The following is an 18,115-nucleotide window of genomic DNA, read 5'->3' as shown; positions in this document are numbered from 1 at the left end:
ATTTATTTATTTATTTATTTATTTATTTATTTTTAAAAAAGATTTTATTTATTTATTCGACAGAGATAGAGACAGCCAGCGAGAGAGGGAACACAAGCAGGGGTAGAGGGAGAGAAAGAAGCAGGCTCATAGCAGAGGAGCCTGACGTGGGGCTCGATCCCATAACGCCGGGATCACGCCCTGAGCCGAAGGCAGACGCTTAACTGCTGTGCCACCCAGGCGCCCCCCAAAGGGATTTAAATAGTTTCATTACTCCAGACACAGAAGGCGTTATGACCTCCAGGTTCTAAAAGTCTCCTCTATCTGCACCCATGGGGGTGACACACAGGTGAGCCCTGGTGGATGCTGTGCACTCAGTGAGGCTGTGTCACAGCCTAGGAACCCTGAGTTTAGGAAACCTGTGTTTTAAAGGAGTCCTAACCTCTTTGCAATCTTTGGCCTGCAGAAGGTATATTTTTATTATTCTGGTTGGGAAGCAAATCTGTTCTCTGACCCAGAAGGAAACCCTGTCCCTAGCTTCTGAGACTTTTTGTTTTGGAAACATTACTGAAAAGGTACTCTGGAAGAAAAGCTGCCCTAGGATGTGCAGATATTGGAGATTTGTCTCCCAAGCACATGCCATCTTGCAACTTCCCTGGTAATTCCAAATATATGGAGAAAACACCATTATTTTCACTGTGCAAGATAGAGAATGAATTGGCCAGTCCTTTTCTTGGGTAATTTTAGCTATTCCCATAGCCATTTTTGGGTGATATTTTGTTCTTGGAAGTTTTTCCGGTTTTGTTTTTTTGTTGTTTTTTTGAATCCTTTATCTGGCTTAGGTGCACTTAGGGAGATTCAGCATTGTTCTGTTAAAGGAGCCTCACTGGCATTCAAACTGTTCATCTACCTCCTAGTCACTCCTTAGTTTTTTATGCACTCAGTCCCGAGCTCCCTCCTTCTGTTCCTCCCTGTCCTGCTGTCCTGTACACCTCAGCGCTACCATAAAGCTCTGTAGAGTGTGACCTGCTGCATTCCTCGTTGTTGCTACCGATAGCATACAGTTATGATTGTAAATATAAATATGACGTTGCGAACATTGCAGGGGTCATAAAAATGTCAGAAGGCATTATTTTTCTAGCACTCAGCTGCGTCTATGTTTGTTGTCATCCTGCTGGTATTTCTTCCTCCGTATAGTTAGACTTCATCAGATAGTCTCTCTTGCTCAGGCTCTTTCTTAAAACCAGAAGTTCTTTTCTACTTTGACCAGTTAGATTATGATGGGCCTGAACGATAGATGTGATTTAGTAAAGCATTCAGCTGCCTCTGAACCCCATGAGAGTAATTTATTTATTGATAATTGTGGTAACTCTCCTCACAAAGCATATTTCAGGATTTTGCTCACAGGTGTTGCCATAGAGCTAGACTAACGTTGTCTCATCCTTTTCAGAATTTGGGAGGATTTATATTTATACACTGTCTTAGTTGGGGCAGCTATAACAGAATACCATAGACTGGGTAGCTTATAAACAAGAGAAGTTTATTTTTCACTATTCTGGAGTCTGGAAGTTCCACAAGGGTGCCAGTATGGTTCGGTTTTTATGAAAGCCCTCTACTGGGTTGCAGATGGGTAACTTATTGTATCCTCACGCAGTGGAAAGAGGGCAGTAGAGCTCTCTGGAGTCCCTTTTATAAGGCATTAATCCAATTCATGAGGGAGGGCTCCATGCATATTACCTAATTACCTCCCATACATCCTACTTCTTAATGCCATCACGTTAGGAGTTAGGATTTCAACATGTGCATTTTGGGGGGACACAAATTGCATCCATTTTAGAGAAATAGATCACTCAAACATTTTAAGCTAGATGGTACACTTTGTGTGCAAATGGATTTTCATCTAGAGGTGATTCACTTGGAAAACATTTAGAAGGATCAGCCAGTTAGGACCTATTAAGTATGTCTAGCTTGATACTTCCAGCAGTAAGGAATGCCTCCTGCTGTGGAGCTAACACACCTAGTTTGTGCTTCCCTTTAGTGTGCTTCAGATACTGCATTTTTTTTTTTTTTTTTAAATACAAATTGGAGGTTTATGGCAACCCAGCATCCAGGCACCATTTTTTTTTTCTTAACAGCATTTGCTCACTTGTCCCTGTTACGTTTCACTAATTCTTACAATATGTTAAACTTTTTCATTATTATTTGCTATGGTGATCTGTCATCAGTGATTATAACTCATTGAAAGTTCAGATGATGGTTAGATGTTTAGCAATAAAGTATTTTTAAATTAAAATAAATTTTAAATTAATGCTTTTTAAAAAAAATATATCATGCTATTGCATGCTTAATAGACTATAGCATAGTGTAAATATAACTTTTATATACACTGGGAATCCAAAAAATTGAGTTGATTTGCTTTATAGTGATATTAGCCTTATTGTGGTGGTCTGGAACTGAACCTGCAATATAAAGGTATGCCGTGTATTTTTTTAAAGTTATCTTGAAGGAGCAAAGACGATTTAATTTTGGGGATTTTTTTGGTTTATTTTTATCTAATACTTAGTTTTTATTTACATTTTTCTTGAATTTATTGTTTAGAAATTACTTACATTTACTGTAAGCTTACTCATTAAAAGCACTTAGAAATTTTAAAAAATACAGTACATTGTCATTTAAAATGCATATTTCTTGGGATATATTCAGTCAATGAATAATGTTTATATAAATACATATACATATTTTAAATATAAACATATATTCTATCTTAGGAAAAACAGGAATTTTATAAAGTTCCATTTTTTTTTTTTTTTTTTTTGGGAAGTTCATTTGTGTTGTTTGATCCTTAACACTTTGCAGTCCTGTTTGAAACAAAACAGCTTCCTTGTGAAGTAGCTAGTGTAGTATAAAAAAGCTACTGAACTGGAATAATTTGATTTTATTTTGCAATGATTATTCAGACTTTGTTTTCAACTGCAATGGAATCATTTTGTGGCAACTAATTAAAACATTAAGTTAAATAAATCTAATGCATGTATGTACATATCTTGTTTTATTTAGTAAGAGGATAATTTATTTCAGAAATTCCTTTGTGATATACTTCTTTTACAAATACGCAATCTTATTTTTGGTGGAAATGATAGATGGTTTAGCTTTCTTAAAGATACTTTTATACCCAAGATTAAAGCGAATTTTAAATCTAGGAGAGGGTTTTAAAAGTCAGTAGGAAATTTGTGATTTGTATATTAAAATATGTATTATTTTCAGGTGGGTGTAGTAGCAACTGAATATTACCAATTTCAGATTTTGAGACTGATCTTAGTTTTTTTTTTCCTATTGAAATTTAAAAGGTATTATTATACTTTGGTTCATTATTTGAACCTATGTAGCAGGAAAGTTTTCATTTTCATTTTTCTAAGTAAAGGCTTTCTATTAAAGCAACAAATCAGTTTTTAAATGATGTGTGCAGAATTCTTGCTTTCTTAGTGAGAGACTAAACTACAAGTTCATTATTTGATAGACTGGCTTCCTTTTGCTAGGCAATTAGGAAACTGCTTTTTCTATCAGATGTGAAAATAGAGTTAAATATGTTGTTTCTCTTGAAGAATGAAACTTGAACCAGTTTTTATGAGTTATTTTTTGTTGTTCCAGCACTTTTCTTTATTGTTACTTGTGCACCCCGGTGAGTTGAGGGATACATTCATGCTGTAAGAAAGGGCATTTGATTACTTTGATTATACACAACATATTAAGTTTCTAAAAATAAATATTAACATTTTAAATGGCAATTAAATAATGAAAGATTAAAGAGGGCAAAAGTTAAAGATACTTTAAATAACTTGAAAGATACGTGTAGGTTTATAAGCGACCATATAATTGATATCAGAATTGGAACACATTTGAGAATGAAAGGGGATGCTCGTAGTATAATTATCCTATGGTAATAGGAATAATGTAGGGCGGCTCCAGCATACCTAATACAAGTACTCTGAATGATGTTATTTCTTAAGGACAAAAAAGTAGTATATTTTGATATAGAAATTTTTAAAACATACGTTTGCTTTTTTACACAGTGCATCCTAGAGTTAGTAATCAAAATAATATGTTTGATGTTAATCATGTCAGGAGAGTTTATCCTACTTAGATTTTTTTGAGGTAGAAAGCATGTTTCAGACTCTTCTGTTTTTTCATTTGGTTGTGCTTTGTAGTTTGTCTCTTTATTTTTAATTTTTATTTGATGAATTATTGTCATCCTTTACTTTTTCCAATGTGGTGTTTTGTTTTGTTTTGTTTTGTTTTTTTTTTGGTTTGAACATATTTGTAATAGCCACTTTGAAGTCTTTGTTAAGTCCAATATCTGGACCCACTCAGGCAGTTTTTCTCTTATCTTTTTTTTCCTGTGCAAGGTTTCCTCTTCTATGTTTCTCTGCACGTCTTTTTGTTGTTTCTATGCACTATTTTTGTTGAAAACTGGATATCTTAAATGAAGGTATTTTAGCAACTCTGGATTCTGACTACTCCCTTTTCCCCGGCCCATTCTTGTTCTTTTACTGTTTTTATTTGTTTAATGGCTTTCCTGGATGAATTCTGTGGAGTCTTATTTCCCCTGCAGTGTTCCTCCTCTGATTTTAATGCTTAGCTTTTTGCCTCCTTATTTCTGTTTTTAAGCCTGGCTTCCTAAGAATTGCCAATGGTTGGTTAGAGGGTGTGATTAAGAGCCCAGACCCAGTAAGTCTTCCTCCTTGCCAGTGGATCTTGTGTGGTTTGAGGAATGTTTTCAGAATTTAGGGAGTTTTTATGTTTTGCTCACATTTAACCAGGGATTAGCAGCTGGCAAATGTTTTTCTAGTTGTTCCTGGGTTACAGTATAGTGTATATACGCAGCTTCCCAGACCATTAAGGGTGAGGGTCCTTTTTGGCTTTATCTTTCCCTGAATTCCTATTAAATTTGTGACTAGTGTATGGCTTTTCTTGCTACTACTAGTATCTAATTTTTTTCTCTAATTGCTTGCCCATATAATCTCTATTGTTTTACATAATACTTCAGGCAGTGCTGTGAAACTGCCAGGTCTCCTGGCTTCTCTTCCTGACAGAGCCTCGGTTTTATTGTTTTGGAACTGGGGATAGGAGAGATAACAGCCTTGTTTCTTCCTGAGGAAAACTTCGACTCTATGAGTAGGAGTTAGAAGGGGATTACCATCCTGGTCTCAGTTTGCCCCTCCTAGTACGGAATCAATTTTTAAACTTCATTGTTTAGCAATATGACATTTAACAAAGTGAAAATGTTTTTAAAAATCCAGTAGTAAAATGAGCAGTGAATAATGTATAGACTTGTTGAATCATACACCTGAAACTAACATAACATTGTATGTTAACTATACTGGAATTTTTATTTTATTTTTTAAAGATTTTATTTATTTATTTGACAGACAGCCAGTGAGAGAGGGAACACAAGCAGGGGGAGTGGGAGTGGAAGAAGCAGGCTCCCAGCGGAGGAGCCTGATGTGGGGCTCGATCCCAGGACTCCAGGATCACGCCTGAGCCGAAGGCAGACGCTTAACGACTGCGCTACCCAGGCGCCCCCCTATACTGGAATTTTTAAAAAATCTAGTAGTAATTAGGCTATTCTTACATTGATTATACACACATATTTCAGATAAAGTTCTTTACCACTACAAAGATAATGAACAATGGATCTGTTAATTTTATTTGCCAAACGTTTAGGTGGATGGCTATGTGACATTGTTTTTAAGCACTTTACAAATATAAACTTAGTGCTCTGATTTTTCTACTAATTGTAGTCCGTTAAACATTTAATGTTTAATCACAGCAACTATAGGATTTGGTACTATATGGATTCTTTTCGAAGTTGTGTTTTTTGTTTCAATTCATACTCACTTTGTAATAAAATGAAGAGCAAATAAGACACTAGATTTGAAAACTCTAGCCAGTGCAGAGAAGATTGACAGAGATGGTAGAGAGTGAAAACCACATTACTTGGGGAATATTGGAAATAATTTGGCAAGTTTAACGTAGAAAATGAAAGATAAAGGCTCATTATTGTTCCATTTAAATATTTGACAATGTATCTTCTATGGTTAAGACATACTTTTTGTAGCTCCAGAGGGCAAAATTAAGTTCAGTGGATGGTTATTACAGGAGTAAATATATGGGCATAATATAAGAAGAAATTTTGAAGTAATTTCACCGTTTTGAAATGAAATGTGCCTGTTGAGATAGCAAGCTAATTTTTATTAAAAGTATTGACCTTTGGTGATCAATTGTCAGGATATTGTACATGCCGTATTGTGTGGGAGGTTTAATTGCATCTACTCCAATGACAGTTATATCCTTTTGTGAAGGGAAATGGTGATGAATTACTTTATAAAAAAGGAAATTTTTTTTGGTTATTGGACAACTCTTAAAAAGGTACATTATAGGAAGCATGAACCATTTCTATATTCTAACCCCAAAAAACCATCTTATTTGAGAAGAGACTTCTCTTAAATGATTAGAATACATTTTTAGGAAGGAAAAATCAGGAATGGGAAGAAGAAAGGGGAACATAATCTTAATAAGCAGATGTGCTTAATCTAATTTCATGACAAGTGGTATATAAGTAGATTGCCCTTTCTACTAATGGGGCAGTAGTTTGCAAGAAAACGCTCTTAAAAACAGCTTCTTACGGAAAGTGTGATCAAATTTGGCACAACTGTTTAATATTTCTTGTGGGAATTAAAATATTTAGATGCTTAATTAATGTTAAACATTTAATTTTCTTTAACAGTCTCAATTGTGAACCTCATAAACATATTATCATTAATTTGAGTAGAGGACAAATGTTTTGATATGTCAGTGAGTAGTTGTAAAATTGTTAATCAGCAAGTTTAATTAAAGGCAAACTGATCAAGGAGGATAGTGTATTTGTTTTTGTATTGTAAAAGTGGAAAAAGATTCTACTTACATGCAAGAATTGTTTTATAATACTTTTATATGTTTTGATTAATATATTGCTCATTCATTAAATGTGTACTAGCACAGTTGGAGGAATTTACAGGTTTGGGGGGAATCTAAAGGCAAAGAAAGCACACTATTCAGAGACTGTTTAGTGAGAGAGATCTATATAAATACTAATAACAATAATATGATAAGTCTAGGTAGATTCACTTTATGACCTGATAAGAGTAAGTCCATGTCTCTGCATAGTAAGAATTGGAAAGGCTTCAGAGTTAGGTATTTGAATTTAGTTTTAACTAATGAGGAGTTTGACATTTTGGTGGAGGCTTTTGTTTGGATCTGAAGTGGGTGAGTAGGTGGGTGGTGGTGGTGAAGAGAGGAGAATGGAGAATCTCAGCTGGTGAGAACAGCATACCCCAAAGGTACAACAATCTGAAAATACGAGTTCAGGGGCTTTCAAATAGTGTGGCCTTTTGCATGTGCAGTGTTCTGTTGGGATTAATATGAGGTGAGGATGGAGAGGCAAAAATGGAAGCCAAGAATTGAAGGGTGTGAAATGCTAATACAGAGTATTTGAAATTTACCTTGTAGGAGATGTGAAGACATTGAAGGATAATACACAGATTTGTGAGATACTACATATCTGTGTTTAGAAAGATAACTCACAGTAGTATAGAAAAGATTTGGGGTTGGAGGTGTTTTTTTAAATATAACACTCTTAGAATAAAGACCAGTCAAGGCTATGAAAGTACTAGTTTGGGAGAGAGAATGAAGCCTAAGAAATTATGATAAAAAGAAAGGAGATAAGTGGATAGAGCCAAATGTTTTAGGAGGCAGAATGGCTGCTAGGCTATAGGAATGGAGGAGAATGGGGATTGTAGAATGGATTGTATGTTTCTGGCTTAGGCAACTGATGTATTTGCTGGCATTAGGAATACAACTGTGGGAATTAAATTAGGGTACACATGAATTCAGCTTTAGACACATGGCATATGAAGCCCTTGGCAGTTTCATTTAAGGTTCAGGGGATAGGTATAGACTTGGAATCCACAAGTGGTGTTACAAATGTGTAAGCTAATAAAGCCATGAATGTAGATGAGATCACCCAGGGAATTTATAGAGACTGGGGAGACCAGTTGGCCAGAAAAAAAAATTCAAGGGGGAAAAATATAGTGAAGAGTGCTGTGAAAAATTAGTGAGAGTGGAATGACAAAACTAGGAAAAGCATCTTAATGAGGGAGTGATTAATGGTGCCAAATACTATGTTCAAATAAACTAAAACCAGAAAAGTATCCATCAGATTTGCCAGGTCATTTTTAGTTTGTCAAGAACAGTTTTCAGTGAGTGGTTAAGTTTAGAGGATTGAGTGTTGTGGGTTAAGGAGTGAATTCAAGGTAGAAGCAATTGGACATTACTTTTTAAAGAGCAGGCGGTAGGGAAGAACACACTTAACTAGAAGTAAATATGCGCTCAAATGACAAGTGTTGTGTTTTTTATGGGAGAGGCTAGAACTTGTCTACAGGAAGAACATTAATAGAAGACAGTGATACATGATGAAGGTTGAAGGTGGGTCAGTAGAAGGCTAAATGATTAATCAAGGTCCTAGAATGATTTGATTTCTGTGTCCCTTGTGGGACACATACCTTTGGATCAGGAGGTCTAGAGTAATTAGTGTGGATGTAAATAATTTAGGGCTGAGAAGTTGAAGGGTTTATGTAATAACATGGCTTCACTTTTCTCCATGAGGTAGGAGGCAAGTCATCTGTGTAGCAAATATTATACATTGTTCAGGGCCAAACACATCTATTGCTGTGAAGCCAGTGCTGACATGGAGAGGTAGCTGTGGAGCAGAGTCAATAGGTATTTGATGGATACCGACAGTAGTTGAATGTAGTGCTTCTCAGTGTGGTCTTTTGATCAGGAGCTTGTTAGAATGAAAATTCTTGGGCCATACTGACCTACTAAAACTCTTAAATTTAAAAAAGTGACCCCCCCTGAGTAATTCTGAAGCATGGTAAAGTTTGGGAACTACTGTTGGTTGGGGGAGTTACACTTTGAAAAACACTGCTTTTTTTAATATCAAATTGTCCTGACTTGCTTAGTCCTTTTTGCTATTGTAGCAGCTGTTTTTCATCTTATGCTGAAACAATTACTTAACAGAAACTTCGTGATCAACTGACTGTATATTCGGATTTTACTCTTCATGTACTGGTTTACTGGTAAATATGGCACAAACTGAAGGTATGTTTATGGGCTTTATTCCTTACACTGCCCTTTCTACATTTATCCTGATCTTGAGTTTATTTTAAAAAAAATTTTTTTTTTCTGGTATACCTATATTAGCTTGCCAGAAATGTACTTTTTTTCCCCATTTAATGTGTTGTTACAACCTTCAGTTTTATTACTATTTCTTTTATATTACAAAGAAAAGGATCTGTCATTCATACTTAAATGATACTCCCATGTTTTTTTGTTTTTTATTTTATTTTTAGAGAGATTGTGCGCTCACGAGCTGTGGAGGCTAAGGGTAGGGGCAGAGGGAGGAGGAGAGAGAATCTTAAGCAGGCTCCACCCTCAGCACTGGGCCTGAGGCTGGCCTAGATCTCATGACCCTGAGATTATGACTTGAGCTGAAACCAAGACGCTTAACTGTTTAACCTACTGAGCCATCCAGGCACCCCACCCCCATGGCTTTTGAATAGCCCTTATGAAAGGTAAATCTTGTTTCACCCGGCTACAGAAACATGGTGCAAGGAAGATTTCTCAAAGTAGGTTTTTAAGTTCTTGAATAGAGTTTAAGTACAGTTGTAAAGCAGTTTTGCTTATGGTGTTTAAAATAGAATTGACACTTAGATAACTTAGTCTCTCAGTTGAACTGCATTACCAAAGATGTAAGTTGATAGCATTTGTAGCATAATTATGTGTAAATGCAATATTTATACCACTATTTAAAAAGTGTTCTAGATTCATTAAGTGTTTGAGTTTCTTTATTATAATTAGTTGACTTTATTGTTTTCAGATTAACATAGTTTCTAAGTTTTTGCCTCAGGAACAAAACTTTTTTCCCCAGGTAATTATTTTGAGGTTGCTAGTATTTTCACTATTATTTTATAAAGTGTGGTTCATAGATTGACAGCATCAGCTTCACCTGGGAGTTTAACTGTAGCAGTTTGGACTCACACTCCAGACATTTTGAGAATCTTCAATTTAATAATCCTTAGGTGATCCATATACACATTAGAGGTTGAGAAGCATGGCTTTAAAAAATAGAATAGGGTAAGATTAGAATCTGTGCTGATGTTGGTAAATTGATCAGTTAGAAACTGAAAATTAAAAACGACAAACCTCACTAAAATAGAGTTGCAAGGACATAATGGGGAGCGTGGAAGGGGAGTCCTACCCTTCAAATGTCAATTATAGGAAGAATTGTTAAATACAAATTCCAACAGTCCTTCAGTTACCTTCCCCAAGGGAAGAATCCTCAACAGGAAAAAATCAGTTACAGCCCTCAACAGGGAAACAGGTATACTGAATCACCTTTAAGAAATGGCTACCCCTGCAACTCAGTGAGTGAGAAACCATTGTCACCCTGAATCTTTGCTTATCTCCAATGGACTTTCTTTCAGAACAGCCTCTCCCAGCTTCCTCTTCCTTTTATTCCTCTTCTTTGTTGGACTTGCTTATAGTTTTGCCTTAGCTTGCTTGTCTTTAATTGCAGTTCTCTGCTATTTCCAAATAAACCCATTTTTGCTGGTAAAATAACTGGCAGTTTTATTTTTAAAGGTAACAAAACATAAAGATGAAGTTTGGGAAGGAAAGGTGTAGTATGGAGCAGAGTTAATTTAACATAAGGTCATTAGTAGGTAATTAAAAATTAAATTTTAAATTAACATTAAATTTATGAGATAGAAAATATACCTGCTGCCACTTTGGGATTCATAAGTAGTGTGCTGGATCGCAAGCTCATGTTCTCACATCCCATATTTGTTAGAGCATATTAAAATTCTATGTATAATTCCAAGCTTTGCAGCCTTAGATGACTTGTACAATATGTGTAAGTTTGAATTGAAAGTTTCAAAACTGACTGAAATTGGAAAGGGACAGTAAAAAAAGTTTTAGAAACACCTTTACTGCTGGAAAAAAGATGAAAAAAATACAGATTTGAATATTTGTTTCTTGGTAGGTCACTTACCATCATCATCATCATCACCTTACAAACAAGTAAACAGCCTTAAGCAATGTAAGTAATAGCAGTCAGTATCCCACCACAAGTTAATGATAGAGATAAGACATGATCTGAATTCTTCTGACTCTTGGAAAAGTTGGGGGAGAAAAACGACTTCCATGTAGGAGCAAATGAGTATAAGATCTCACTGTCTCAAAGTAAGGATAGAATAGCAAAGAATTAATAAACTTAAGTTCTCTTTAAGGTAAACTTGCTCGTGTTGGTGGGATAAATTTCACTTCATCATTAATGTATCTCTAATTCCTGATACCTATTTAAGTCTTGATTTAGACTCAACTCCATTAATTCTCTGTTTAAACTCTCTGATTTAGATTTAGGCAGCCACATATTATTATTATTTTTTTTTATTTTACTGTTATATTATGTTAGTCACCATACAGTACATCCCCGGATTCCAATGCAAAGTTCAATGCTTCATTAGTTGCGTATGACACCCAGTGCACCATACAATACGTGCCCTCCTTACTACCCATCACCAGCCTATCCCATTCCCCCACCCCCTCNGCAATGGCTGGGTCATAGGGTAGTTCAATTTTTAACTTTTTAAGGGACCTCCACACTGTTTTCCAGAGTGGCTGTACCAACTTGCATTCCCACCAACAATGTAGGAGGGATCCCCTTTCTCCACATCCTCTCCAACAATTGTTGTTTCTTGCCTTGTCTATCTTTGCCATTCTAACTGGCGTAAGGTGGTATCTCAGTGTGGTTTTGATTTGAATTTCCCTGATGGCTAATGATTTTGAACATTTTTTCATGTGTCTGTTAGCCATTTGTATGTCTTCATTGGAAAAGTGTCTGTTCATATCTTCTGCCCATTTTATGATTTGTTTATTTGTTTCTCGTGTATTGAGTTTGAGAAGTTCTTTGTAGATCTTGGATACCAGTCCTTTATCTGTGGTGTCCTTTGCAAATATATTCTCCCATTCCGTGGGCTGCCTCATAGTTTCTTTGACTGTTTCCTTGGCTGTGCAGAAACTTTTTATCCTGATGAAGTACCATAAGTTCATTTTATCTTTTGTTTCTCTTGCCTTTGGAGATGTGTCGTGAAAAAGGTTGCTCTGGCCGATGTCATAGAAGTTGTTGCCTATGTTCTCCTCTAGAATTTTGATGGATTCCTGTCTCACATTGAGGTCTTTCATCCATTTGGAGTTTATTTTTGTGTATGGTGTGAGAGAGTGGTCAAGTTTCATTCTTTTGCATGTAGCTGTCCAATTTTCCCAGCACCATTTATTGAAGAGACTGTCTTTTTTCCACCGGATGTTTTTTCCTGCTTTATCAAAGATTAGTTGCCCAAAGAGCCGAGGGTCCATTTCTGGGTTCTCTATTCTGTTCCATTGGTCCATGTGTCTGTTTTTGTGCCAGTACCATGCTGTCTTTGTGATCACAGCTTTGTAGTACAGCTCGAAATCCGGCATTGTGATGCCCCCAGCTTTGTTTTTCCTTTTCAACAGTTCCTTGGAGATTCGGGGCCCTTTTCTGGTTCCATACAAATTTAAGGACTATTTGTTCCAGTTCTTTGAAAAACGTGCTTGGTATTTTGATCAGGATAGCATTGAAAGTGTAGATTGCTCTGGGTAGCATGGACATTTTAAGTATGTTAATTCTTCCAATCCATGAGCATGGAATATTTTTCCATTTTTCCTTTTCAGCAGTGCCTTGGAGATTCGGGGCCTTTTCTGGTTCCATACAAATTTAAGGACTATTTGTTCCAGTTCTTTGAAAAACGTGCTTGGTATTTTGATCAGGTATTGTAAATGGGATGGATTCCCTAATTTCTCTTTCTTCAGTCTCGTTATTCGTGTATAGAAATGCAACTGATTTCTGTAGGCAGCCACATATTATATTGTAATAAAATGGATGGATGACATTTATGGATATTTCAATTTTAAGAGTAGTCATCCTAGATTTTCTTTCCAATTTATCCCAAAATACTTAATTACGTATACCCACGTTCTTGTAAGTTTGTTTTTCTAAATCTTGAGAATTTTATTATATAATTACTACTTTAGTACAGTTGACCCTTGGACAAGACAGGAGTTAGGGGTGCTGACCCCTACACAGTTGAAAATTCAAGTATAACTTTTGAGGCCCCAAAACTTAACTACTGTATAGAATACAAACAGCGTACAAAGTATGTGTTAATTGACTACTGATGTCATAGGTAAGGCTTCCAGCCAACAGATGTCAATTAACACTTATTTTGTATGTTGTTTGTATTCTATGCTGTATTCTCACAATAATACATAACTTTTTCCTATTTTTTTTCAGTATTTCTAAGCTACTAATTTTGCAAATTTTTCAAATTGTCTCACATCTCCAAAAATTTTCCCATATATTTATTGAAAAAATATTTATAAGTGGACCCATGCAGTTTAAAGCCTGTACTGTTCAAGGGTCAACTGTAGTCTGTCAGGCTGATGCACACTGATGGGACTGATGGGTATTTTCTTTTTTAAAAAATATTTTCCAGATTATTTGCAGTGGGAAAACTATGTATAATTGGAATTTTACCTTTTTTAAGACATGATTGTGTAAAAGTTATATTTTGACATTGATGTTGAGCATGACTACATACCTAAAACCTGTAGCACAGTGGTTGTCAAGTTGTAGAGTCTCAAAGTCAGTGCTGGATCTGGCATGTCAAGCCTGGAAGCCTTAGAATTTTTTTTTTTTAAAGATTTTATTTATTTATTTGACAGAGAGAGACAGCCAGTGAGAGAGGGAACACAAGCAGGGGGAGTGGGAGAGGAAGAAGCAGGTTTCCAGCAGAGGAGCCTGATGTGGGGCTCGATTCCATAACGCCAGGATCATGCCCTGTTCCGAAGGCAGACGCTTAACGACTGAGCCACCCAGGTGCCCCGCCTTAGAAATTTTTTTAAATTGTGTGGTCCTGATAGAAGATATTTTAGAATATATGGATTAGTTTTTCTTAGATAATTGTGCTGTTGTGATGGAATCCAATTGTGAGACTATCAGGTCAGCCACCCATATCCACCATTCAGAGGATACTTACTGTTGACAAGTTGAAATTTATTTCCATACTCTCTTTTAGGCATATGTAGCAGAACTAGTTTTTTAACTCCTAAAAGGTCAGTAAACAACTAGTATTAAGTTTTTGACTTGGTCTTTTTTTTTTTTCAGATTATGTTTTCAAATTATGTGATTTAAAGAATGTATTGATTGATATTTTTGGGTGACAAATCTCCATGGATCTTTCATGTTTGTGCATGTCTGAGCATGGGCATTATCTGGACTATTTTTTTTTTTTTCAAGGATATTGCTGTACGAACAGCATTGAAAGATAGTGAATTGAGACTTTTAATTTAGATTTCCTCCTAAGTCTCAGGACAGATTTATTTCCTGTTGAGGATAATAAAGATAATTTTTTTCCCTCTAGAGCAGAAGTTGGACAGGTTTGCTAGCAGTACCTTTAAAAGATTGGATTTTTGTGACCTTTGAGTTCTTCAGCTGTGATATAAACTACTGCTTGAGGACCATCTATCTGGGCAATTCCACACCAGCCCCTTGGGACTTGGGTGAAAACATGGAGCTAGCTCATGGTGCCTATTTTACTATGAGAATGGATTAAGAAAATGTGATATGTGTGTGTATAAAATGGAATCATTTATATGTTGAATTTAAAAAATTTTAAATAATAGAAATGAACAGTGGAAAAGTGGTTGCCAGGGGCTGGGTCATATACAAGGGTGGTGTGGGGGGTGGGTAAGGAAATGTTGGTCAGAGGGTACAGACTTTAAGACATCAGAGGAGTAAGGTCTGAGGATCTAATGTATAGCATGGTGACTATAGTTAATAACACTGTACTGTGTAGTTGAAATTTGCTAAGAGAATAGAACTTAAGTGTTCTCACAGACACACACACACACACACAGGAAAGAAGAAAAGGTATTCTATGTGAGGTGATGGATGTGATAATTAACTAGATGGAGGGAGTCCTTTCACAATGTGTATGTATATCCAATCATCATGTTATGTAATTTAAATATCTTATAGTTGGGTCAGTTATACTTGGTTAATTATACTTGATTAATTATATGTGGTTAATTTTACAATAATATAAGTAAAGCTAGAAAAAAATAAACCTGTCAGAGAAAAAAAGTCTTATTTCTGACTCAGGATTCTTATTTTTGCTGGCATCCATGGAACTGGCCTGCTGCCTTAATAACTCAAAAAGTAGAAGTAGAGCACAATCCTCTGCCTTCCACAGTGATTTAATGCCTTGAAAGATCATTTTGATGAAACGAAGTGATTTTTTTAAAAAACAAGAACAAATAGAGTAATATTGCTTTAGAAATAACAGTTTTAAAAGGAAAGTGTGTGTATTTAATGAGAAAAGTATACTAAAATACCCTAGGAACTTGCAGATGAGTAGCTGTTTTTTAGACCAATTCCCTTCTGCCCTCATTAGTGTATTATTATCTTGCTTGATAATTATCTTGCTCAGCCACTCTCTATGTAGGTTCTGTTTCTACGTAGAGGGTCACAATCCTTATTATAAGTAAAATATTTTATTTATATAGTATATATTTTATTATTTTAAAATTATTTCAGAAGAATTTATAGATACTGAATCGACTCACAGAGTGTTAGGGTAAACAATTGAAGATTTTAAAATATTAAGACAAACACTAGTAAATAATGCTTAACATGGAAAATACTGTCACTTCATTTCTCACAATTCAAATTAAGAAAAGTTAGTAAAAGTCCTTCTGCTTAGTTTTTAGCTGTTTTGTGTGTATTGATGAAGCAGAGCAGTATCTTCTAAAATAAGTTTTAACTTTCAGTTTAACAAGAGTATTATTTTATTTTGTATGGAAATATATTCATATTATATTTGCTGTCAGAATTAAAGGCCCAAAGTCAAATATAATCTAATCCAAATAATTTGTTTTGAGATTTGGATGAATTTCGACTAATACCTTTTTGTTAAGGTAAATGTTGTTTTCTTTTTTCTTTAAGTAACAATTATCCCAATAAATAGCTATAAAATTTCTTTTTCATACTGTCAGTCTGCCATTGTTAACTTACCTGAATGTTCTGTCCAACTACTAATTAGACATGCTGCTTTTTGATCAAGTTACTGCCCCTCCCTCCCTCCTCTCTTCCATTTCTTTCGATTTACCTTTTTTCTTCCTCAGGTAGGTGCTGAGCAATTCACCAAGTCTTTTACTCTAACTCAGGGTAAGAAGCCTGCCTCTCCTTCTCTCTCCTTCTCCTCCTCTTTTTTTAGAGCTTTATTGGTTAATAATTGAAATACAAAACATTGAACACATTTGATATATGTATCATCGAGTTTGACATATGTACACATCTGTGATTCCGTTACCACAGTCCGTTACCACAAAGTACTGAACACATGCATCACCTTTAAAAATTTCCTTGTTTTCTTTGCGTGTGTGTATAGGTTGTGGTACAAACACTTAACATGAGATCTGTCCTTTTTAACATATTTTAAAAGTCACAATACTCTGCTGTTAACTATAGGTACTGTGTTGTACAGCGGATCTCTAGAACTTACTCATCATGCGTAAGTGAACTGTATATCCATTGAACAACAATTATCCATTTCCCCTCCCCCAACCCCTGGCAACAACCATTCTTATCTCTGCTTCTATGAGTTTGACTATTTTTGATACTTTATACAAGTGGAATCATGCCATATTTGTCCTTAGGTGACTGGCTTATTTCACTCAGCATAATATCCTGTATGTTTATCCGTGTTGTCGCAAGTAGGGTTTCCTTCTTCTTCTTCTTCTTTTTTTTTTTTTTTTTAACACTGGACATCCTTTCTCAGAGCCGCCTTCTGTTTTTTATTTAATGGCCAGTGTTTTTTGCTGTATTTAGTGGGAGGATTAGGGAAAAACATGTCTATTTCATCTTTCTGGAAGTGGTGGTCTGCTTTGCTTTTGTTATCTGTTTTATAAACCTTTGAGATCATTAGGAAAAATAAAATGAAATATTTTATCCATATACAGTCAACTAATAATGAATACATTTACCAAAAGAAGATCTTTTAGCAGAATTAATTTTGGTTAAGGCATAATCTCATGTAATTCAGTTTATATGAAATACAAAGTAAAGAACTTTAACTCTGTGTAAATTTAAATTCCTGTGTTTAATTGCAGAATCTTTTAGCTGAAAAAGTAGAGCAACTGATGGAATGGAGTTCCAGGCGCTCAATCTTCCGAATGAATGGCGATAAATTCCGAAAATTTATAAAAGCACCACCTAGAAACTATTCTATGATTGTTATGTTCACTGCTCTTCAGCCTCAGCGGCAATGTTCTGTGTGCAGGTAATTTATGTATTCCAAGAAATTTTAAAATTATCCTGTGGTTGTATATTTATTACATATATGTAAATCCGTATAATAGAATTCATCAGCTGTTCAAAGTTATAGTCAGCTATAAATGTGCATTTAAAAGTAAGCTCAAAATCACGGGAATCTGGGTGGCTCAGTTGGCTAAGCGTCTGACTTGGTTTTAGCTCAGGTCGTGATCTCATGGGTCCTGAGGTCGAGCTCTGGGTCAGGCTCTATGCTCAGTGTAGAGTCTGCTTCAGATTCTCTCTCCTCTGCCCCTCACCCCGCTTGTTAGTGTGTGCTGTCTCTCTCTCTCTCTCAAATAATAAATCTTTAAAAAACATAAGCAAGCTCAAAATCAGTGTATTTTAGAAAATAATTTTGATAGGCTAGTATTCTTTTATTGTATAAAATACTTATGACCAATCCATGTATAATCATAAAACAAATTTGCTTCTTTATGTCCTGTATGAAGGTAAATATGTGATAGAATTTGGTTAGAAAATTGCCTTGTAGGTCACCTAATTATATTTTATGGGCAATGAAGTTATCTCCTTAAACATATTCTATTTTAACAGTTTAATAGAGAGGACACACTTTTACCTACAGAAGTC

General features: G+C 35.4%; 1 protein-coding gene across 2 annotated transcripts in view; it reads left to right on the top strand.

The window, feature by feature from the left end:
- TUSC3 (tumor suppressor candidate 3) overlaps nt 1-18,115 on the top strand; it is a 185,963-nt gene that overhangs the window by 26,823 nt on the left and 141,025 nt on the right. For both annotated transcript variants that reach the window (XM_034647488.1, XM_034647489.1), the window contains exon 2: nt 17,326-17,495. In XM_034647488.1, coding sequence (XP_034503379.1) covers nt 17,326-17,495 — 170 coding nt within the window. The remainder of the gene's footprint in view (nt 1-17,325; nt 17,496-18,115) is intronic.

This window comes from Ailuropoda melanoleuca, chromosome 18, assembly GCF_002007445.2.
Source record: "Ailuropoda melanoleuca isolate Jingjing chromosome 18, ASM200744v2, whole genome shotgun sequence".
Taxonomy (NCBI): domain Eukaryota; kingdom Metazoa; phylum Chordata; class Mammalia; order Carnivora; family Ursidae; genus Ailuropoda; species Ailuropoda melanoleuca.
This window is presented reverse-complemented; position numbering and strand designations above follow the sequence as displayed.